Source organism: Python bivittatus, unplaced genomic scaffold (assembly GCF_059951505.1).
Source record: "Python bivittatus isolate LINGU-HERP-01145 unplaced genomic scaffold, Pbiv_v1 ctg000850_np1212, whole genome shotgun sequence".
Lineage (NCBI taxonomy): Eukaryota > Metazoa > Chordata > Lepidosauria > Squamata > Pythonidae > Python > Python bivittatus.
In genome coordinates this window covers 56,414-81,643 of record NW_028277112.1, presented here as the reverse complement: position 1 = coordinate 81,643, position 25,230 = coordinate 56,414, and the positions used below count along the sequence as shown (strand labels likewise).

Below are 25,230 nucleotides of genomic sequence, written 5' to 3'. Positions count from 1 at the left end.
AAGTATGTACCAGGAAAAAACATTCCAACTTATGACTCAAGCCATTTCGGGCCTTATAAGTCAATACTGTTTCTTTTATTGTTACAACAAGCTTATGATGGGATGATTTCATGTTTTATATATAGATTTTTGTGTTTATATGCATTTTATTTCTTTTTTTCCCCAGAATTTCTATGTTCTAGTCCAGGGGTCAGCAAACTATGGCCTGCAGACCAAATCTGGCCCACCACCTGTTTTTATATGGCCTGTAAGTGGCCAGGAGGCCAGAAGATTGCCAGGGCCAAGCCTCAGCCAACTTCCTGGGGCAAGGGGCAGACTTTCCTGGACAGTGGTGGCAGCCTCCATGCTGGCAGGCCAGCACTGTCCAATGGCTATCATACTCCTTGGCTTGCAGACCTGCCAGCCTCACCTGTGGAGGCAAAGTGGGATCTGACCCTTTAAAGAAAAAGTTTGCTGACCCTTGTTCTAATCAATGATTGAAACAAAGTCAAACCAATACCTTGAATTGAGCTTAGAAATGAATAACATTCAGCACAGACCACTGAAAATGAGTTTCATAGAGGTAGTCCTCAAGTTACAACCATTCGTTCAGCAACCATTCAAAGTTACAATGGCACTGAACAAAGGAACTTATGACCGGTCCTCAAAGTTCTGGCCATTGCATTTCCCCCATAGTCACGTGAACAAAATTCAGGGGCTTGGCAATCAGCTCACACTTATGATCCACTGCAGTCATGTGATCACCATTTGCAACCTTCCCTGCTGGCTTCCCGTGAGCAAAGTCAATGGGGAAGTTGGCAATCTCCCCCACCCACCAGCTTTTCTTCTCTCACATGCATCGTGCCCTCCTTCCCACCTTTCCTTGCACACATGCACTGCACCCTCCTACCCCCTTTGCTCATATGCACTCACCCACTAGCGCCCTCCTTCTCAGATCTCCCTGCTCTCACATACACCTCATGCCCTTTCCCTGGCCTCCCTATGCTCATGCACACATGCACCCACCAGCACCCTCCTTCCCTGGCCTCCCTGCACTCATACATGTGCACAAACCTACCAGCACCCTCCTTCCCTGGCCTTCCTGCCCTCATGCCACACCAGCATCCCCCAACTCACATGCGACCTGCCATGGCCTCCCCCACAGCACCCCCGCATTCCTTACCTGGGACTCCCTCCACTTCCCACTTAATGACTCGCACATCTTGTGGTTACACCAATAACCAGGACTGCCTGGATTGCCACTGCTAAGCGATGCAATCACATGGCATTGTGCTTTACCACTGCATTGCTTAGCAACAGCAATCCCGGTCCAAATTGCTGTTGTAACTCAAAGACTACCTGTATTGTTCTGACCATGCACACCACAAAAATAGTCAGCTGGTGGCCTCCTATGCTAAGGAAAGTCTCCAACTATGTTCAGGGACAGCCCCATGCAAAGTAAAATGCAGTAATTTATTTAGCTATGAAGTTACTCAGTCAGACCAGGAAAGGCTCTAACAGGTGAAATGGTAAATTGTAGAAATAAGCATTCCTAACACTGCAGCCAACTGAACATTCAGTGACACAGATGAAACCAGTCATCCCAAACTGCATACCTACTACATCAGGATGAATGCATCCCTGTCTAGAGCAACCATCTTCCCAACTTTAAAACTGCACACTAATGGCATGATGGGATTCATTATCAAATTTTTTGGTCTCTATTCTTATTCATTTGTAAACTTACATTCTGATAAACTCCATTTATTTTGGGGGTAAAAATCATGTATATTTTAATATGCCTTTTTTGTATGTGTGCCGTCGAGTCATTGTTAACTCCTGATGACTACCTGGATTAGTCTCCACAGTTTTCTTAAAAAGATTTCATAAGTGGCTTGCCACTGCCTTCTTCCTACGGCTGAGAAAGACCTGATCCAAGGTCATCTAGCTGGCTTTGTGCCTAAGGTGGGACTAGAACTCACAGTCTCCTGGTTTGTAACCCAGTGCCTTAACCACTACACCAAATTGGTTCTCTTATGCCTTTTGATTAGTGTAATCTTTAAAGCTTTATCAATCAGTGTTCAATTTAATCCTGATCCATTTATAATGCATTATTCTAAACAAGTTTAATAATGAATGAGTCATTAACAGATTCCAGAAAATGAAAACTATCCCACATGATTTCATCGAAATCAAATACAATTATTAATACCAATGGTTAATTGTATGAAACGTCTGAATCAGCAAGAACATGCAAAAAGCCCTTTGTTCCAAGGGAGACACAAACAAAAGATGCTTTGTATGTACTGTCAAATACATGCATGTATCCTTTTTTTGTGGGAAGATATCCCTCTAGGCATAAAACTAAACACACTGAAAGTTCTTTCATATAAAATATGTTATTTTACAATAAATATTCCAACTATAATCTTTTGACATTATTTATTTAATTTATATTTCAAATTTGGACACTGCCCATTTCACAAGGAAGTAAAGCAACCAAAGTTTAATTTCAAATGATGTATATGTGTTCAGGTTTTATTACTATTACTAAACAATAAAATTAATACTACTGGCCAATATTTGCAAATTAAATACACAGGAATATCACTAGAAGGAAATAGCTAAAGGTACAGCTCTTGAGGCAGACCTTGCTCAACACAATTTAAAATTAAATTGCTATAAAATTCTTTTGAGAGCTTTTGCTATCAGCTTTTAGCAAATTTATCTAGAACAATATTCTCTTAGAATACATAAACTCATATCCCTTTTTATCATCCAATGTTGCATGCCAAAAATCTAAAACATATTTTAATATATAGCTTGCTAAGAATAAGAACCATTTATTTATTTAAGCAATTTATATAGCCACCCAATTTACATAATCATTTTATTTATTTAACATTTTTAAATAGCCACCTATCTACCCAAAGAACTCTTGATGATAATTGGAGACAGATGGTCCTGCAGATAAACTGGCCCTGTGCCATATAGAATTTTATAGGTCATAATCAACAACTTGAACTGTGCCCAGAAGCCTACTGGGAGCCAATGCAGTGTACAAAGTAGAGGTGTTACATGGGTGTATCAGGGAACACTCAAAACTGCCCATGCCACTGTATTCTGAACCAGTTGCAACTTCCAAATAATCTTCAAGGGCAGCCCCACATACAGCGCATTATAGTAATCCAAGCAAAAAGAGACTAAGGAATGAGTTACTGTGAGGCCTTCCAATCCAGAAACAGGTGCAATTAGTACAGAAGACAAACCTGTACAAAGGCTTTCCTAGCCACAGCTACCATCTGCTCTTCAAGCAGAAGCCACAAAAGTAGAAGGATCTCCTAATTCCACACCACTCCATCTGGGGAAGTGCAACCCCATTCAGAGATAAAGATGGAAAATTGCTTCTATGGATAGACTGTCTAAAATATGTTAATGAAGAAATGATAGATATAGAACAAACTTTATCTGACAAGATAAAGTACAGAATGTGAAACTAAAAATGACAGGCCAAGAGAATGTTTTGGAAAAGGACGCTTTACTGGATATATAAAGAAACTGGCTGAAGTTTTAAAAATTAAAAGGGAAATACAAACGATAACCCAAGAAAATTACTTGGAAAATGTTTTCTTGCTGGATTTACAAAAGAGGCTTGTTAAAGCCTTGAAAAAATCTGTATGATAGGACAAAGAAGAATTGAAAAGAAATCAAATCCTACAATAATATTTTATTGAATTAAAGATTAAGACTGTTAGAAGCAAAAGGAAGGAATATAAAGTTGGTCTATTTGATCAAAGTTTTTTGGGGGGGGGCAGTATTCTGACAACCCTTTATGGACTTTTTGCTGACACCAGGATTGAAAAGTCGATGTTTTATGGATTTGCTTATAGATAAGGGATGGGATATGGGATGAAGAGGTATCTGTTTAACCTTGTAGGGCGTGAAGAGATATTAAATTTGTTGATATTTGTTGTGATGAAGGTTGGAAATCACTATATATTTCCTTTATTACATTATATTGCATTATATTGCATTTTCTTCTTCTTCTTCCTTTTTCCCTGCACTTTTTATTCTTTTCTCCCATTCTATTTTCTTTCTATAAGTTAAGTTCACTTTTTGCTATTGTAATTAAAATTCTATTTAAAATTTTAAAAACAGGGATAAAGATGGAAAATGTCCAGATTTGGGAGATCTCAAAACCCACAGCCATTCAATTTTGCCAGAGTTGAACTGGAGCTTGTACTTCTCCATTCAGGCCTTCACAGCCTCCAGACACTAGGAAAGGATCTCAGTGACATCACTTGATCAGGACAGTGAAGAGATGTATAATTGGATCAAATAAGTCCTACCTTCATGCAGAGGAGTGTAGCCTCAGACAACTCTAAGGCTCAAAACAGTGATCTGTCTATGACAAGGGACTGATGTTGATGTCCCACCAGCTTTGGATCAAATCACCACTAATCCAAGATAAAAACCAGATCCCAATGTGTGATACCCAGTATCAATCAGGACAGAGATAATTTTAGCCAAGTCCATAGCTGCCATGTTGGCCACAAACTTCTGAAGAGTCTCTGAGTCTGCATCCAAGGAAGCAAATTAAAGCACCAACAGTATAAGCCTGGGGAATTCCACCGCCTGCCTGCCCATGAACTCAAGTTACACTAAAAACAGTTCCTTCTGAACCTTAATAGCCCAACTTCACAAATAGGGTCCCACAACCTGCTCTCTGAGGAGCACTGTCGATAGAAGCCATCAGAGTCTCACCAATAATACCTGTAGCCTAGGTTCACAGTTCATGCCACACATAAAACCCAGCTAGGCACAACTCTGAGAGGGGCACTTCCCCGTTGGCACCCAGCCAGTTTCACGAACGTCAGCCTCTCATCCACAATTAAATTGTAGCTGAGGGAAACGATAATGGGCTGACTATGCATTAAGTAGCAACAGTTGAAAACCAGGAGCTCTGGAACCCTGATAAGCACAGGGACTGGATGTTAAAATCAGGACAACAAAGACTGTCCTCCCCATGAGCAGCCCATCACATCTCCCACCGTATCTCCCTCTGCCTGTCACATCATAATACCTTTGCCTGCCTCTCTCCTACAACCCCGTTTGCATCCCCTCCCAAACAAAGAAAGCCACCCCACACCCAAGACAGCTGGTACAGGTAGTCCTGGGGTTACAACAGCAATTGGGACCAGAATTTTCATCACTAAGCGATGCAGTCATGAAGTGCAATGTCACAAATAGGGTCTCACAACTTGAGGACCACATGGGTCGTTAAGGGAGGACCTCACATGACCACAACGAGGGAAGAGGCAAGAATCCAGGCAAGCAGGCTGGTGGGCTCGAGCTATGGATGGGTGCTATGAAATGTGGGCAGGCACTATGGAGTGGAAGGGGGCTGCCATGAGCTAGCACTCTGGAGTGAGGACAGGTGCCACAGGCGGATGCTATGGAGTGCAAGGGGGTGCCACAGGCGCTCCAGAGTGTGACTAGTCAGGCGCTACAAATTGTGGGCAGGTGCTGCGGGTGGGTGCTATGGAGTGCAGGGGGAGCGTTCAGTAAGTGAAAAGCATGCTATATTGGATTGAGATCAGGTGACTGACTTGGCCATTGAAGAACATCCCACTTCTTTGCCTTGAGAAACTCTTGGGTAGCTTTTGCTGTCTGTTTTGGGTCATTATCCATCTGCAATATGAAGCAGCGTCCTATCAGTTTGGCAGCATTTGGCTGAATCTGAGCAGAAAGTATAACCCTATTCACTTCAGAATTCATCCTGCTGCTTTTATCACCAGTCAGGTCATCAATAAACACCAGTGACCCGGTTCCATTGGCAGCCATACATGCCCATGCCATAACACTGCCTCCACCATGTTTGACAGATAATGTGGTATGCTTTGGATCCTGAGCTGTTCCTTTCCTTCTTCATACTTTTCTCTTCCCATCATTCTGGTGCAAGTTAATCTTGGTTTCATCAGTCCAAAGAATCTTATTCCAGAACTGGGCAGGCTTTTTTAGGTGTTTGCTGGCGAAGTCTAACCTGGCCTTTCTGTTCTTCAGCATTACCAGTAGTTTGCACCTTGTTGTGAAGCTCTGTATTTACATTCATAAAGCCGTCTCTTGACTGTAGATGTTGACAATGACATGCCTACTTCCTCAAGAGCGTTCCTGACCTGGCTAGATGTTGTGAAAGGGTTCATCATGAGCAGAATTCTGCGGTCATCCACTTTAGTTGTCTTCTGTGGTCTTCCAGGCCTTTTGCTATTGCTGAGCTTGCCAGTTAATTCCTTCTTTTTCAGGATGTTCCAAACTGTTGTATTGGCCACTCCCAATGTTTTTGCTATCTCTCTGATGGGTTTATTTTGTTTTTTCAGTCTAATGATGGCCTCCTTCACTCTCATGGACACCTCTTTGGACCTCATGTTGAGAGTTCCAGTGAACAGCTACCAAATGCAAATGTAACACTCAGAACCACCTCCAGGCCTTTTATCTGCTTGATTGGTCATGGGGCACCCAGGAAACAGGCCACACCTGGCCATGCAGCCGCTTGTCAGCCATTCATCCCATTACTTATGAGCTACCAACAATGGGGGTGTGTGTATGCCACTGGCTGTACTTCCTGAATGGTTAGTGCCCCACTTTTGTCAAACGAATTGCAGCTGAAAATCCTGACTTCGCTCCCATCTGGGTGTGTTTCCTTTCAACTTCAGTGTGGTGGTGTACAGTGGCCAAATGCCAAAAGAGTTATCCTTGTTCCAATATTTCTGGTCTTGACTATACCTGTACCAGCTCGCGGGATGCTTCTGACTCATACTTAGCATCCCCTCAGACAGAGAATCAGATGATCAATTTCCCCTCTCCAATACCTACAGACACCCCATTCACATAATATCACCATACCCAGCTGACCCCAACCACCCCACTCTTACCCAAGTAATGGTGGGGTCACAAACCAAACATACCTAAAGTACAAGAAAAGAGTACCTTGGACTGCACCCTATGGCCCAACTCTCACCCAGGGAAAAACAGATGGTTTTTCCCCTATCCACCCCTACCACAGCAACAATCCATCCAAAAACCTTTTAGCAAGATCCATAATCCAGCATCTTATTGTCACCAATGTCTTAAACAGCTAGGGCTGGAAAGTCTCAAAGCAAATTGTCAGCAAAGTCCTAAGTGGTAGCTAAAATTGACAAAATGGCCACTGCTCCATAAGGTCAATCCAATAGCACTATTTAAGGCCAACTTAAAAATGGAGCAAAAAGCCAGAGGCAAAACTCATAATGCACCAGCTCCTAGCTCTTAGTTTCTTCATATTTAATTGCTGAATATCTACTATAGTAGAAAACACAGTTAAAACATAACAAGTTATGAGAATATTATTGAATAATTATATTTGAAAGAACTCTATTATCTTATACTTCATTGGTTCAAAACAAAAATAGTATAAGATCAGTTCAACTATCAACAGTAAATGAATTTACATTGAACAGCTGGAATATCAGGATTAATATTATTACTAGCTAGTATGGGAAGGAAAGTTGCCATCAAAATCTTTTCCTAAAGAGTGTATATAATTCATTCATTTGTGAAATGAAGTAGACCATATAAATTAGTTGCACTAAGCTTTTTCAGTCAAATGGTTTAAATTTTGATAAAAAACAAGGATTGTATATAAATAATGAGAACATAAGAGTACAGGTAGTGCCCAGTTTAAGAATGAGTTCCGTTCCCAAGGTCTGTCCTTAAGTCAAATTTGTATGTAAGTGAACAGGTATAAGTTGTATTGTGTAATGAACTTGAAACATTGTGTATTTAACTTGAATCATTGTGTATTTAACTCAAATTTTGCTACAATAGGCTCCATTCTTAACTATGAGTCATCTGTAACCCGGGTGTTCTTAACCTGGGGACAACCTGAATACAAAATTTTCAAAATAACTAAGCAAAGCATTTCAGGAAGAAGGCTGTATGTATATGTATATGTATATGTATATGTATATGCATATGTATTATGTATATGTATACGTATACACCCATACACACTTAAATATACCCTACAGAATAGTTTGTGCCATAATATTTACCAGACCACTAAAATTTCCCCCTACCCTTCCAAAATGTCATTACAATTTCAACACTTGTTTTTAATTCATGTTTGGTCAACTAACATGGGAATTTCAGAATCTTTTTAATATACGTTTCTTCAAATAGAACTAGTTCTTACATTTTACCACGTGCTGGTGGGTAGGTAAACAAATTATCAATAACTTATATTCTGCTAATAATATTGATACAATATTTATTTTAATACAATGTTGAACTTAAAAAAAAATAAAAATATAGGAATTATTTCTTCTAAGTTTTGCAGACCTTGCAGAATTCCTATTTACTCTGAACACTTTCTGGTCACTAAGGTAAACTTTGATATTAAATTCTTATATTTCCTCTTTGTTAAAAAAATAAGTGGGTTCCTTTGTATTTTGTTTGTAATTTATTTTGTATAAATTGACTTGACCTCTGGAAAAACAAGTATAGTATCTATCCAAAAGGAAGGTAACCCTGAATTTAAGATGACCCTACTTTTGTGGAAAATCTTCTCCACAAAAGGAAGATTACACAGAAAACAGGCTGCAAATACACACAAAAATACCTTGCACTGTCCAATCCCACTATGCCCTCTTCCCAAAACAAATGTTTGCATATTATGCCCTTATATTTATGAATACACACGTGCATAAACAATGGTCAAGGGCTTGTCATGGGTTCTTTTTGTGAACCACCAATAACCAGATTGACCCAGACTCAATAGGGACAAAGCACTGGAAACTTTGACAACTGATTGGGGTTTTGTATCTCCCTTTAGTAGTGGGGGAGGAGGGGAGAGGCTTTCATTTTACAAAAGAAAAGCTTGCAAATTAAAAAAAGGAATTGTAAATTATAAATGTCTTCAACTAGTGCAGAGATTAAACTTAATAATAAAACTATTTTCTATTTTAACCATCTATTCTCTATAAGCTCTTTATCTACACTATTGTCTTTAAAGTCCACTTTCACTATGTTCTCATATCTTTCTATTCTATATCTCTATTTGTTTATAGCTGACTTCTATATTTCCGTTGTCTTAAGCCCTACATATCTCGTTGTCATTCTCTATAGAGCTTATACGTCTTTTTCTATAGAGTCCAATCCGTCTTTCATCTTTTTTAGTTTCTGCTGTTTCTGTTCTGTCAAAACCTTTATTTTTCATTCACCTTTTATCCTTGTTTGTTCCTATCTGGGCTTGAGTCTTCTCCTCTTCTTCCAAATCTTACCTTATCTGAGGGAAATAGCTTGAAGAACCTTTAGCTCACACCAGTTTTGAGGGAAGGAAATAAACACCTCTCTCTCCCCAATTTCCTCAGTTGCCACTTCCTTTCCTGTTGCCTGTTCTCATCAGGAAAGTCTATCTTTCAATTTGCCTCTTTATTCGACTCCTGGGCTTTGGCTCGGTTTATTCATCCTCTTCCTCACAAGGCCTGTGGCAGTAGAGCTCCCAGGTAGCCATCTTGCCTTCCCTCCTTCTCATCTCCTGCCCAACACTGCAGTCTGATTGGCAGCTGGGTCGTCCTGACGATGGGGATGGCCAAGAAGGGAGGGAAGGGGAGGAAGAAGCACAGGTGCTTATCACCTGCTCAGATAGTCTGTCCTTCCACAGGGCTATACTCCAAAAACAGGCAGTGGCAGGACAAAAACTAAGATACTATTAGTTGAATTAATGACTAATTAAAATCATAGTAAAATAGGCACCCTTTTGAAGATTTTAAAAATTGTTCTACCATCTGTTGATGCACATGCCATTTTTTCAGAGACAAATCACAATCCATCATATATACCACATACAAATACAGAGAGAATGAATGAGTGGGAGACTGATGTAAATTTGAGTTGAGTAAGCAGAAGACTAAGCAAATGTTCACATCCCACTGACTTCAGTAACTATGCATAGGTTGCCACTATGCTGGGAATTAATCCAGCTAATTCCACACTGTCAGGGTGAAAACTGATCGAGTGTTTGAATTACTGAACTTTTTATTTCTATCTATAAAAAGAAATGAGTAAATAGATACCTTTAGGCTGTACTGCAAGCACAAGAAAATTTGTGCCATCAAGTCAGTGTTGACTCTTAACAACCACACAGATAGAACTTCTCCTGGATGATCTGTCCCCAAACTGGCTCTTCAAGTCTTTCAACAACGCAGCTATCACTGCTGTAATCAAGTCCATCCACCTTGCTCCTGGCTGTCCTCTTCCTTTTTTCCTTCCACCTTCCAATATTAGACTTCTAAAGAGAGCTAGGTCTGTGCACAATATATCAAAAATATAATTTGAGTCTGGTCATTTGTGCCTTGAGTGAGATCTCTGCATTAATTTGCTCTATGATCCACTTGTGTGTTTTCATGGCTATCCATGGCATTCTCGAAGACTTCTCCAACATCAAAGTTCAAAAGTATCAATACTTTTTCTATACTGCTTCTTCAAAGTCCAACATTCACTTTCATAGAGCGTCACAGGGAAAACCACTGCTTGCACAATTCTGATCTTCCTGGTATAGACAGGTCACGGCATGTGAATATCTTTTCCAAGGCTTTCATTGCTACACTACCCTGAGTATACCTCTTGACTGCTAGTTCCTTTACAGTGTACTGTTGATAGTGTGAGAAAGTGAAGCTGGGATTGCTGTCTGTGCTTAGGAAAAGCAGCTGCAGCCAGCAGAAACACTTCCCACCCCACTTTCCCAAGGCTCAGCACAGCTCATACTTTTCCCCCAAAGGCTATAAAACTTTACAGCCCCAAAAACCTGAGAGATGGGCTCATGCATTTATTCATTCATTCATTTACTCATTCATTGACAAGTTTACTTAGAAGCATCCATGTGGGCATTCCAGCTGCCTGGCTAATTGAGCCACACCCTCACCCCACCTAGGCCCTTAGCTTACAAAAGCAAAGACTAAGACAGAGTGTGGGTAGGTGTGTAGCAGAAAAGGAGATAAGAAAACGGCAAGCAGACAGGGAAGTGGGAGGCAACATTTGGAGACTGACAACTATTACAGGCAGGCAAGAGGGCTATCAGTCAACTGCCAGGACCACAAGCTATGGTAAGTAGCATAACCTGGTGGGATTCCTGCCTGGAATTTGGCTTGGGAGCTCAGCTGGAATGCTCAAAAGCAACACTGCTTAAGAGCAGACCTTGGAGCTTGGCCTGGAGCTTGGCAGCAACCAGAAAAGGAGCAACCACACTGAGGTGGCATCTCATCCCAACTAGTGCAAGAACTTTTGGAAGGAGGCAAAGGTTGTATGTCACTTTACAGACTTCCAGACTTTTGTTTGGACTGAGTATTAAAGTTGTATTTACATGGCAACATCAACTTGTGAGGCCTGGAAGGGTGGAGTTAACCCAGAGCAATAGCCTGTTGTTGGGGAAGGCGTGCACCACAATAAAGCATTGTGTACAGATATGCTACATTGTGGTGTGTCCAATCCTTGGAAAGCAAAGAACCCCCATAGATAGCCAATCCAAAAACACAGAAGTTATCCATCTTCAGTATCTTCATTGTCAATCCTGAAGTTGGTTGCTGTAGTTTGGTCTTCTTTATGTTTAATCATAATCCTATGTTTTCACCATGCTGGACTTTCATTACTAGAGCTTGCAGATAGATGGTATTTTCAGCTATACTCCATCTTTGTTTGACCTTCTTGGAATCACTTACTATCTGTCCACTGGCATCCTTTAGCATACCAATTTCAGGCTGGAACCTCCTTCTGAGTTCAGAGATCTTTGGAAGACTTCCCTTTTTTTCTGTGCCTGGAAACTGGTTGGTTTTTTCCCTGTTTAACTTGACCTGGAACTTTCATATGAGCAGTCTGTGATCTGTTCCACAATCAACTCCTGGCCACATCCTTGCTGTGTAACTGAACTCTTCTACCTCCTTGTTCCAATAATATTTGATTTTTGTTTATTCTACCTAGTGAAGTCCATGTACATAGATGTCATTTTGATTGTTGGAAGACTGTTTTAGCAACGATAAATCATTAGATTAGCAGACACTTAGAAGTCATTATCTTGTTTCATTTTTGTTTCCTGTATCATACAATTCAACTACATTTTTCTCTCTTTATTATTTCCAGCTTTGGTATTCTGGGCTCCAACATGCAAGTCTTGCTTATATGTTCTGTCAAATTCAGATTGAACATTGAACATAAAACTCAACAATCTCCTATTATTCTGCATCAGTGGCTGCAGCATAAACTTGGATAATCATTCTATTAAAGGTTGTCCACAAAATCTAATTAATATTATGCAGTCACTGACGGCATTGTACCCAATTTTTGCTCTATCTTTCCTGACTATGGAAACAATGCCATTCCTTCTTTGTTTTTTGTATCCCAAGTAGTAAAACAGTATGATCTTCTGACTAAAAATGTCTAATTCCGGTCCATTTCAATTTGCTGATGCCGAAGATGTCAATGTGTCATTTCATCTTTCACTGTGTTCAGCTTTCCCATGTTCATGCTTCTTATGTTCCATGTTCCCACTGTAATTTTGTCTTGGTGGATTCAGATTTTCTTTTTCTGCAATGGCATCATCAGCAATTAGATGTCCCAAGGTTTTTAAGCTAGCTGCATCATAAACACCATTAGTACTTTGAAAGATCCTCACCTCTTGTCAAATAGCATTTTGAGTGCCAGTTGACCTGAGAGGCCTATCATCCAGCACTGTACCATCAATCACTTTATATAGTCTATTTTTAACTGGGTAAAATACAAACATGGTTACCACTGTTTTTTTCCCACACAGTATAAAATGATGGCTCTGCTGTTGTCACTGTATTGATCATTTACCTCTAGCATCTTCCTATATTGCTGCTGCCCACTGGACAGAGCAAAAGTCTTAAATAGATTTCCTTGGGAAAAAAGCCACTGAACTCAATGGAACTTGTTAAAGAATAAGCATTTTTATATTTATCAAATTAAAAGCCCCAAAGCCTTCAAAAGCACAGCCAGTTAACTCATTAGTACATAAACACTCCAGGACCGATGCAGAAACAAAACGCATTCTCTCCTATTAGTAGCTTAATTCAAAAGTTTCAGGTAAATAGAGTTTCAATCTGTCATCTATTTTGATTACTATTTTTGAAAAGTTAACAAATCATGCTTTCCTGCATGGCTATCAACAAATTTATTCCCCCTCCCTTATTCAAATTTCTCCTCCCCCTCTTTAAGACAATTGTTTTTTCATTTCATGGCATAAGCAATTCAAAAATAACTTCCATTTTCTAATACGATAATTTTGTATTCAGCTTTTCTACAGATTAGGAGCTTGAAATATTACATGACTTGTCTTTGATCTAAGGTATGCCCTTCCTCATTCTAGTACAGTGGGGAAAGAAAAAAAATTGAATTATCAACCCCAGGTTTCAAATGTATATTTTCATTAACTTGAAAAAAATCTAGCAAATGCATTTCTACAGGTTATTACATGCTGATTCTATAAAATTTTGATTTCCTAATCTCTAAACTAATTTTAACTATTTACATTTCAAAAAGGCTAGGCTGAAATAAGAAACTTAACATGTAACAACTTAAAACTTATTTACACATACCAAAATCAAGTTCAGCTGTGCATATGGACTCAAGACTTTACACATGTGAATATTAAGCTATGATCCCACTAAAAATCGGGATGTTAAAATGAGCCATACCTTTTTTATTGAGAGGTCGTTTTCGAACACATACACATATCCTGTGCTCATCAATCTTTTTTTTTAAAAAAAGAAACAAAATTGAAATGAAATGAGTAATTCAAAATTGTATCTGAAATTAAAACTCACAGAGAAAGTTATTTCAGCAATTATATCTGTACATATATAAGGCTATATAATTGTCTATTTTTAAAATACCAATGATCTAAAATTCATTGTTATATACACACTGTTATATACATATATAGTTCAACATTCCACAGACTAAAAAGTTCCAATTAGTTACAAGTTCCTATAGCTTTCAAGGTAATTATGGTTTAGGCTAATTATTTTGGCCAATTTGAGTCACATATTTTATTATTCATATTACCGTAAAAACTGCAGCTCCAAAACCAAGATGTGATGTTATTTTAAATTAGTTTTATCTTTAATACAATTTTTTTTTTAAAGGGCCAGAATTTTATATACTCTATCCAATTATTCTAGTTATTATTCTAATCTCAAATGTACATTTTAGCACAGAAATCACTAAAACTGAAGAGTTGTGTAAATACAACTACAGTACTCCAATTTCACAACTAACTCTCTGTTGGCCATATGTTATCAGTCAAAATGTATGTAAAAGTTCTTTTAATGCTTACGTATCAACAAAACTTACAGGATCTGCAGTGGTTAGTGGTCTATAATCCAGACTTCCTCTGAAGTCTCTGATCATACACATGATTTCATAATTTGGATTTGTGGCATCTACATCCTAAAAGAAAAAACATATTGCTAAAAAGCATATTGCTCATGCCACTGTAACATATAATTATCCTAAATACCTCAAGAGAAACCTGAATGGAGATAATACATTTTCAAACATCCATTTTTCTTCTAAAATTCACGTATGATAAATGAGAGCCAGTTTGTAATTCAAAAGTTATTTAATGATGTGTAATGCAGGATGAGCAAACTTTTGGTGGCTGTCACAATCAACATTTCTGGCAGTAGGTGGGGTAATGATGCAAGTGGTCATGTACGTGGGTGCCCATTATTACTTTGGAAGGAGGGTAGGAAGGAATATGCTCTTTTCCTCTTTGTAATAAAATTTATTGATCAGGCTTATACGCCACTTCAACCACAAACTTACTCTAAGCAGCATACATTCCAATGCAGTAAACTAGTTAAAATGCAGTAACAGTATAGCACAATATAGCAATACATATATATTTTATCTCACACTGAGGAAGAATCAGATCCAAAAAATCTAACCATCACTGATTGTGGGGGAGGGGGGATCCCTACTCTTAAATCAGATCTCCAAAGTTTCCTGGAAAAGGCAGATAGTAATGGCTTTATCAAACACCAACAATGCAAAATTAGGTGCTGGCTTAATAATGGGTGGGATGCTGTTCCATAAAAAAAGGGGCAGTGACCAAAAAGCCTTGCCTTCACGGCCCTGATGGTTATGTAGCATTCCACAGCCCATATCCAGTCATTTGGATCACACATTATGAAAGTGGTGAAATGGAGGCATGTCTATCTCCTCTTTCAGAAGAAAGCTGGATAATCTGTTTTATTCATTTTATAATCAAATTTATTTTATTGCCAACTTTGTGTGGGATGGGTGGCTATATAAATGTGACTAATAAACTTCTAAAGCCTTTAAACAGTTATAAATAAAACAATAGAGCCATAATTAAAACTGAAAGTATTAAAATAAAATCATCAACATTAAAACCCTGAGTTAATATCACGGAGACTTTCTCAAAACCATCCGAGGCAGTTTTGAATTTAACTCCTGAAATCTATCAGTTCACTGCATGATGGGATATGGGCAACAATAAATTGGTCTGCAAATAATCTCTAGATCAGAATATCTAGAGATCCTGGCTTGCACACAATAGCATAAACAAGCTTGGGTAAAGCTGGTCTTTGGCTGCACTTGTGGCATGTTGGCATTTTTTTTCTCAAACTGACCAATAGTGTCATAACCATTGGCAGTGCATATGGCATGGGTAGGACTAAGCCTACTAACCTTGCCTACTCCTTCTCTATCTTAATAAAAAGCTTTATATAAAAGCCACAATGAGCAACAGAAATCATTATCTTCAGTATCTATCGACCCATGTGGTGATGACCATAGTATATGGAAAATTACAAGCTGGAATTTTAGGGAAGAAAATGTTTAAAAGCATGAATTAACAAGTGAAATGATAGAAAGAAAACAGCTATGCTGAGTTTCTGTACAACTAAAAGAAAGGGGAAGGATGTAATAGATCTGAATGAAGGCAGTCTGACCTTGAGTTGATGAATACATGTTGGGAAGCGTAGGTTTAGTTATGAAAGAAACAGCAAAAATATATCATTGTGAATTGGTATAATCTAGGATGGTATGGATGCATATGAAATTAGGAATCCTTAGGTTGGTGATAGTTGCATGTTATACTCCAATTAATGGTCATAACAGAAGAATCAATGGGAAAATTGTGGGGAAAACTGTAATATTCTGAATGAATAAGTTCCAAACTATTCTGCTAGGTGAGATAAGGGATGGGTGGGAATGATATGAAAAAAGAAAACCATTCAGCAAGTCAAGAATGGCATGACTGCTATGATAATTATTGATAAAGACTAAGAAATTAATGAAGTTTATACGAGTGAATGTGGGACAGACTGTTTTATGGTAGTCAGAACTGATCTAAGAAAACATGGTCGCTAAAGGAAAGAAGTTAAAGAAATCACTGTGAAAACAGAATTACTGCAGGAAGAAAAAGTACAACTCCTGCACAAAGATGTATTGTAAAACAGATTAATCTCCCAATAGAGGGAACGGAAACTGGATGTGACAAAAGAGGATACGGAAGCTGCTTAGAACAGAATAGACAGATTCTGAAAAAGAGCGTTCAATTAAATGCAATGCATTGTTACAAATTCTCAGAAAAATATAAACTGTAAACTCTAATATAACTTATAACTCTATAAATGAAAACAATTAAAAACCTGTGCTCGTTTCTCTCTAATTTCCTGTTGCTGTAATCTTCGTTTTTCACGCTTTTCTTGCAATTTTTCAACTTCTTTCACACAATTTGATTTTCTACGTGCTTAAAAAAAAAGACAATGTTTCATTTTTATCATATGTTGTATTTCAAGTTTTCACAGTTTTTTAATTAGTAAGATTGAGAACTGTCCACATTAATTTAATTTAGCATAAATGGGCTTAACAACCAAAACTCTTAAAACAGTATATAGCTTTTCTGTATAAACATTTTGAGCTGCGGGAGACAGTGTGAAGGAGTTGCCAGAGAGCTTGACAATATATTGTTCACATAGCCAGCCTGTAATATAATCTGGTTGCTACTCAACTGCACCATAGTTCGTACACCACCTGCAAACTAACAAGTTGTGCTGGCTGCTCTCCCAGGGATAGGACTTCAATATAGGCCAGAGAGAGAATGTTTTCTTTCTTAACCAATCCTGGCTGAAAATGAACAGCCCAATCAGACCTTCAGCCAGTGCTTTCTTCACTGTCCCAGCCTCCTCCTTCCCTTCTTTACAATGTTAAGCAGTTACCTTATTATGGGCATGTGACTTGATAATTAACAGATACAGCATGAAATTTTATCTGCAAATCTGTTGGCCTAGCTAAGGAACAGGGGACTCCCCATTGAAATGTTTTCAATATTTATTTTATTTTATATTCTCTGTTTTTGTCACAACCATTCTTGCTGGCCCTAGAGGAACAAGAGAGGATAGCATTACTGGCTACCAAATAAGTAGAGGAGGGTCCCCCAGTTCCCACTAGGAACACTACTTGACTCGGGGGTCTCACCTAAAAGGCCAGTTCAGCTTGGGGGTTAGCATGTCTACCTGTCTTATCTAGGCCAGCAGGATACGGAAAATAAAAAGTGACAACACAGAAACAGCCACTGACTAATACATGTTACTCTCTTGGTTTGCCCTAATATAAGGTCTGGCCAATTTTTAAATTCTGTTAGTTAGAACAGAATTTTTAGTCTATTACTTACAGGACTAATGAAAAATAATCAGAGTGATGTATTGCAACAGATATAATAATGGTATAGTTAAGTCTCCACTTAAGAATTAGATAATCATCCAAGAGAGTCTACATGTAATGCCTAAAATGAATGAGTCCTTGATACATGGTTTACATACAAGGGGGTCCAAATTCCTTTTTTGCAGCTTGAACTGGAGATATATCTGAAACACTACCATTCTGTTGTGTAGATGAAGACTGTTCAGGAAGCTGAGTAGGTCGTGCACGTGCAGAACCAATCACTGAAGAGATCAAAACAAAATATTTATTAAGAAAACAAGCCAAAATGGAAAAGAAATAATTGTCATTGTTTCACAATACGATGGCTGGTTAATTACTCTGATACTGCTTAAACACAAAGCAAATTATAGTTAGGAAAAATTAGAAGCATACTACTGGGAGACAAATCAAAACATTAGAAGAATAGGTTGCATAACAAATCAGTAGTTGAATTAAAATTTCATAAATGATTATCAATCTTTGCATAAGAAGTGAAATTCATGCATCACTGTGGCCAAACAGTATAGGTAAACTTAAGTTTCAGGGCCAGCAGACTGACTCAGGTGAATCTTCCCTTGTGACAATACAATCAACCAAAACAAGTTGCATAATTATAATTTTAAAAAAGTTACAGAGAGGATGCAATGGTAGGAGGTTACTCATATGCTCCATAAGAACCTCTGATAAACTAGTTAGGCCCCATTGTCTGCATATTAGCTCATGCACACAGATTACAGGAGTCCCACACCTTATTCCAATAAAAATATTCATACCAGTAATGGGAGGTGATCAGCTAAAAAAATGAAGCAGAGGAGTATTAATCCTCTGGTAGAAGTTGGGAAAAAGCGCAAGAGTCATGAGCAGGAATGTACTACACAAAAGTTTCCATTCCAGACCTGCAGCTCATCCCTTGCTCAAGCCACTGGTGTTCCTGAAACTGTTCAAGGGTGATTTTTAAAAATAAATATTTATTGCTGGACTTATATTCTACTCCAATTATAACTGACTCTGCCCAGCTTACATATCCCATTCTGTAAAATAAGGAGTAAAAAAAAAATAAGAATCAATAAGTAACAAACAACTTACAACTAATATGCTAGGGGAAATAAACAAAATATCACATTCTAGGAGGGACCACTTGATAGCACATCTGTTCCCAAGGCCAGCTAGAAAAGCCAGATTTTAATAATCTTTTTACAGCCCAGTAAGACTGGGAAGGTTGAGGGACAGGGGGAATCAGTTGAAAAGACCTGCCTCCAAGGTCCGTGAAGAGATCCAAAGAGAGCCTCTTTCACCTGATCTTATCTGAAAAGCAGAAAGAACTGGAAGAAGGCAGTCCCAAAAATACACAGGCACTGAGCCGTGCAGGCCTTTAAGGATGGTAACTAGAACCTTAAATTACATCTAGAAGCAAACCGGCAACCAGCAGTGCTCTCAAAATAGAGATGTTACATGGGGAATTTGTGACACACAAATAGCTACTCAAGCTACTGCATTCTAAACTAGCTGTAGTTTCCAAGTGGTCTTCAAAGGCAGCCTCAGGTAGTGTACATTGCAACAGTCCAAACAAGAGGTGGCCAAGGCATGAGTGACTGAGTACTGCCTCCTACTTCAGAAAATGTCATAACTGGCAAACAAGATGATTTTTGCAAAGGCCCTCCTTGCCATAGGTACCACCTGTTCTTCAAGCTGAAACTGTGAGTCAAGAAGGACCCCCAGATTATGAACCAGTTCAGAAAAGAGGGCTGTGACCACATCCAGAACTAAGAGGGAATCTCCCTGGAGTCAGATGGTTTCCTAACCCAAAGCAACTCTATTTCACTGAGATTAAGTCTAGGTTTATTCTCCACATCCAGATCCTATAAGCCTCTGGCTACCAAGACAGGACTGCATCATCTGTTTAAGCAAGGCTTGAGATACAACATTTGGTTACATCAGCATATCAGTACCTGACCCCATGTCAACATATCACTTCCCCAGATTCCTCATGAGGATGTTAAATAGAAGTGGAGAGAGGATCAAGCCCTGTGACACACCATAACCCAGAGGCCTAGGCTCAACTTCTCCCCTTTCTACCAACTGGAACCAGATTGTCACTGCAATATAGTACCGCCCCCCCCCCCAAGCCCTCAGAGACTGTCCAGAAAGGTGCCAAGAACCAGCTAACCAACTATAATTGCATTTAATCATCTTAGCAGCTGGAATGAAAAGTAAAATTGCCATGCAAAGATTTACAGAAGGGTAAGACACACAGATTTTTTTTTCCTTAGATCTGGATAATTAACCTGGAATTAAATAGAAAATATGCAAACTAACTTACCTCTGTTGTCTCTAGCAGGAGCTTCAATTTTAGAAGGAGCCACAGTCCTTCGATTCTAGAGAAAGGACAGATATTCTATAATTTGTTATCCACATCCAAACAAACTTGTTGGGAGATTAGCAGCCCTTCAGCAGGTAAAAGGAACAGCAAGTCAGCAAAATTAATAATTTCAGGAAAGGCCCTAAACTACAGTATTCTTTAACAAACCAACAAATAAAGATGTCTACCTATCTACAAAAAAGTTCTTCACTTTCGACAAACGTGTAACAGAATTGCGGAGATTCAATGTCAGTACAGTAAATGCAAAAATGAGGTAAGTATTCTCTAACTACCACCCTGGCCAAATATATGTATCATATGATTAATTGGGGACAACAACCAAGTTACCAACACAACAGTAATGAAGGGTATAGCAGAAGTGAAATTCCATGTGAAGATTATTAAGAAATGGAGAGAACAAAATATAACTTTCAAAATTATTTGGGCTTCATGTATCTATGATACAGCTGCATTTGGAATACTGACAGAATACAAAAGGGTAATGCAGATTTAATGTGAGAGCTCAATTAGTTTTATATAAAATGCAGACAGCACAAGACACTTAATGAATATCTAAGTTTTATAAATCGTTTTAGAAATATAAATAGCAGTCACTGAGTTCAGCATTACAGGACAGTTTAATCCTTGCCCTGCACTTGACCAGGGAATTCTCTCTAGTTCTTTCTTATGCGCACTCCAAAGTTGCTATTTGCATCAGGCTCCCACTACTGTTAAGACTATTAGAGAGAAGGTGAAACGTCTACTCCCCATCCCAATGAATTCATCAGCTAATAATGGCTATTTTTATTTAATAATTGAATATTTAGTTTAGGCTTACAATTTGCCTTGAACACACTGAAACTGCAATTCACGTCAAAGTTACTTCCTGTTGTTCAACTCTTTACACAAACAATATTCTTACTATCTTCTATAAGACTGGAATGGTTTCAATATGGATGAAGAGTTCTTGACGTAAGATATCCCTGTCAGCTTGATCACACTCTTCTATTTAGTAATTTGTTATAAAGTACAGTTGTCAGGCTTCTGGATGAGGTTCTATGGCAGACTAGATGTCTCTGAAGTAGCAGAGTCAGTGCTGCAATAGTGAATGGTGACCAGCAGTGATTTCTGGCCAGTGAAAGACTTTCTGGATAAAGAAGAAACAGAGAGATCGCCCACCTGGGCCGTGGACAGCTGCACCTCATGAGGAGACTGCAGGATGAAGTCTTGTGGTCTTCTCGTGAGTAGAGTGGCTGGGGGATGAGGGAAAAACAGCGTGCTTGCACATGCAATGCGCAGTCTTTTAAAGAACACTAGGTTCGACCAAACCCTCACTTTCTTAATCACTTTTGATTAACAGTTCTTAATCGATTTTACAGATTTTACAGTTGAAAAGAGGTCTTTGAAAACAGCAGGACAAAGAAAACAGCCTCTTGGTGAGATAGCCATCCTTTCTGATTACAGAAAGTAAAACAAAGAGGAAATAATACTTTTAAAAGACTTTAAAACAACAGCAAAGAGCTTAACAAGATTTTGACTAAGAAAGTTATAAATGGATAAAGGGGACTGTATAAAGTTGAAAGATTCATATTTTGGTAAAAGTACTTTTGGTGTTATTTAGAATTAATTAAATAAATAGACCAGACCTTCCTGGGGATGTTGACTGTTTGACATCAAAAGGAAAAGATAAATGGTGGAATTTACAAAACAAGGAGATAAGTGTAACATGAGACAGACTGTGCCATTAAACCTACAGAAAGACAGATTGCAATTGACTTACTTTTAGTTTTGGGTTATAAATAAAAGAATGGCGACCACCAGAAAAGCTGCAAAGCATGGTGAGGGAAGGCGAGAATTATTAGAGCAACTGACAGAAAAGCGAATTACTCCAGAAATATTACAAAAAATGTAAAAAATGAGTTGGTTGCTTTTGAAGTGAGAATGGAAGAAAGTTTGGAAAGATGAAAGATAAGATGAAAGAAGTAACAAAACAAATTTGGTTGAATCTGTAGGACAACTTACAATTTTGGGGATAACATATTGTTGGAACAGTGGGAAAACAAGTGGTTGAAAGGATTGAAATTCACATTATGTTATAACCAAAAAGAGAATTTTTATAAAATGATGTACCATTGGTACATGACTCCAGAAAAATTATCTAGAATGTAAAAAAGGTACTTCAAATTTATGTTAGAAATGTGGACAACATGAAGGGTCATTTTATCAAGTTTGGTGTACTTGTAAAAAAGCCAAAAATTTTCAGTTCAAATACATATACTGATACAAAGAATTTTAAAGACTAAGATTCAACTGAAACCAGAACTTTTTTTGTTGGAAATAATGGACAGACAACTAGAAAAAAGCCATGGAAGACTACTTTTATATATGATCACTGCTGTGAGACAACTATATGCGCAACAATGGAAAGATTCTGAAATATCCACAATGAAGGAACATTGGTGAAGATGACAGAACTAACAGAGATGGCAAAATTAACTTGTTTGCTTAGAGAAAGATCAACTACGTTTATTAGTGGCTGGAAACCTTTATGGACTTTTTGCTGGAAAAAAAATGAACTGATGTTTTATGTATTTGATGATTAGAAAGGGTAGATTATGGAAAGAAAGAAACTTTGAAGTAATCTTAGAGAGAGAGGGTAAAATATAAATGTATTTATAACTGCTGTTAAGAAGATTGGAAGCCACTTCTTTAGTATTCTTTCTTTTTTCTTTTTCTTTTTCGATTTCTTTTTCTTTATTTCTCTCTACTTTTCTCTATTTCTCTTATCTTTAACTTAAAACTTGTATTTTGTTGTATCTGTGGAAAAACTAATAAAAAAGGATGGATAGACAGATAGACAGATAGATAAACAGATAGATGGAATAGCTGTCTTTACTCTAATTTATGTATCTAAGTAAAAAGTTAACATTTACTGAACAGAGCAAAAAGTAACAAGTCCAGTTAAAGAAATCTTATTCCATTGTCTTTTTTATTTTTAAAAAATCAGAACATTGTTAAACTTCCAATTCTAAAATAAATATAATTATAAACCAAAAGGCAAAATGAAGTACAATGACTTCAGCTAAATAAATATTATACATCACCAACCTTCACAATTTTGTTTACTTTTGCTGAAGGTGTGGGAGGGGGAGGAGTCTCTGGGCTAGGTTCATCTTCTTCAGGAGCTAGGTCTGGGTTAAGCGAAAATATACTCTCCAAGTCAATCTTGTAAAAGAAAAAAAATAGTTTAAAATAAATACACTGAAATATTTACTTGCTTTTTCTAAACAAGCAGATCTTATATAATTTTGCCACCAAAATGATAGTTTACTTTATTTTGATTCAATCATAACTGAGGCATAAAAATCTTCATTTTTGCTAGAAAAAGCAGCTGGCATAACCAAATTAGGGCAAAATGCATTACTGACATTCTTTACTGTCCCAGAAAAGGAAGTGCTTTAGCCCTCTTCTGCTCAGCTCCAAAACTCTAGGGAATGCTAAAACTGAACTGTTTTCTTCTGCCACATTCTTGCCCAGCACAGCCATATCAGGGGAGAAAGTCCAACTGCTCTTTCTACTTCCTTTCTATTTAGTTGATTGATTATATACTGTACTGTCTTTTTATTCAAACAAATAACCATTTATCTTGACAACAAAGGGAGCTATATTTCCTCCATTCAATTGTGCTCCAGGACTTTTTCCCTTAATACAGGAAAGTACGCTTCAGATGATCAGAAACACACATCTCAAGTAAGCATTGTGATAACTTGTTTAGGATTATTAGGTCAAGCTATTTCTTACAAATTCAGCTGGTGATGAAATTTAAATTTTCTCCATTAGATTGAGCTTTAAAAAGCATCAAAAGTACCACTGAACCATATCATTACAGTTTTCATTAAATGCAGTTCATATACAACTTCAGTTTATTTAACATTTCTGTAAGGTGCTTCTGTATTTTCTGTGTTCTAAGAATTTTTTTTTCATAACTTTTAGATGGTTAAAAAGACATACCTCTTTTCCTTTAGTATCACCATTTTCAATCCATTCTACAGTAACACTTTCATTATCCTCATTTAGAGACGTTACCATAGCTTCATGTATCCGGCCTGGAAGGAAAGCATATTAATTAACGATTTAAACCCCGGTCAAAGAATCCTTAAAAAGAATCACAACATATTGCAATGCAATTGCAAACAATACAGTGGTTCTTAATACTCAAGCTATTAAGAGCAACTGACAGTTGACCCCAACTATTTTCTCTGACAAACGGTGGATAGCTGGGAAAGATTCCTTTATCTTTTCCTTCTTTAGCCAACTGAATCAACCAAGCTGATCTCTATTTGCCATGATACTCTACCTGCAAGGCTTTTGCTCCCTAAACTGATAGCAGAGCCTAAAATATCTTCATTCTGCAACATAAAAACCACTGTCATAAGCACTCCTCCTTTCATACATTTTCCCTGAAAATATTGTATTTTTATCTTTGGAGTCCTTGGTGCTCTCTGAGCTTGGTTATTTACTTGCAGCCGTTTCATTACCCAACATCATCATGAGCGTGGGGTTTGCTCCCTGTTTATATACAATAGCTTCCCCTACCAGTGTTGGTGGGGGTGTGGTTTTCTCCTTGGTAGTTCCTTGATTAGAATATTGTTTTCTGCTTGTTTGTCTGGTGTTAGTCACTGCTTATCTGGGTGTTGGCTGCTGGAGAGAATGTGTTCTGGTCTTTTTGTTTCCTTCTTAGCTTTTTTATTGTCTCTTTCGAATGGTTTGTTAATGTGATCTATCTCTGTGTCTACTGATGACTGATTTGTTTGAATGCCAAACTTCCAGGAATCCCCTAGCGTTTTTGGATTTAGCTTGGTCTAGGATGCTCAGTTTCCCAGTTGAAACTAAGGTTGAGTCTGTCCATGTGTTGTGAGATTAAGGAGTTTTCATCGTGTCTTCTGACTGCTAACTGGTGTTCATGGATGCGCTCTGCTAGTCTTAGTCTTCTGCCTGTCTGTCCTACATAGTATCTGTTACAGTCCTTACACTGTATGTTTAGATGACTCCTGTTTTTCCTTCTTGGGCTACTGGGTCTTTTGGTTTACTTAAGATGTTTTCAAGGG

At 38.0% G+C, this 25,230-nt stretch overlaps 1 protein-coding gene across 5 annotated transcripts in view; it reads right to left on the bottom strand.

The window, feature by feature from the left end:
* KIF2A (kinesin family member 2A) overlaps positions 1-25,230 on the bottom strand; it is a 79,938-nt gene that overhangs the window by 34,098 nt on the left and 20,610 nt on the right. For 2 of the 5 annotated variants that reach the window (XM_088130445.1, XM_088130446.1), the window contains exons 2-8: positions 24,134-24,228; positions 23,231-23,347; positions 20,084-20,138; positions 17,883-18,005; positions 16,710-16,810; positions 14,383-14,478; positions 13,725-13,779 (exon numbers count right to left, since the gene is read on the bottom strand). In XM_088130445.1, coding sequence (XP_087986571.1) covers positions 13,725-13,779; positions 14,383-14,478; positions 16,710-16,810; positions 17,883-18,005; positions 20,084-20,138; positions 23,231-23,347; positions 24,134-24,228 — 642 coding nt within the window. Of the gene's footprint in view, positions 1-13,724; positions 13,780-14,382; positions 14,479-16,709; positions 16,811-17,882; positions 18,006-20,083; positions 20,139-23,230; positions 23,348-24,133; positions 24,229-24,479; positions 24,652-25,230 lie in introns of those variants that run through there. The other 3 variants (XM_007424189.3, XM_007424187.4, XM_088130447.1) reach the window with 3 other exon arrangements.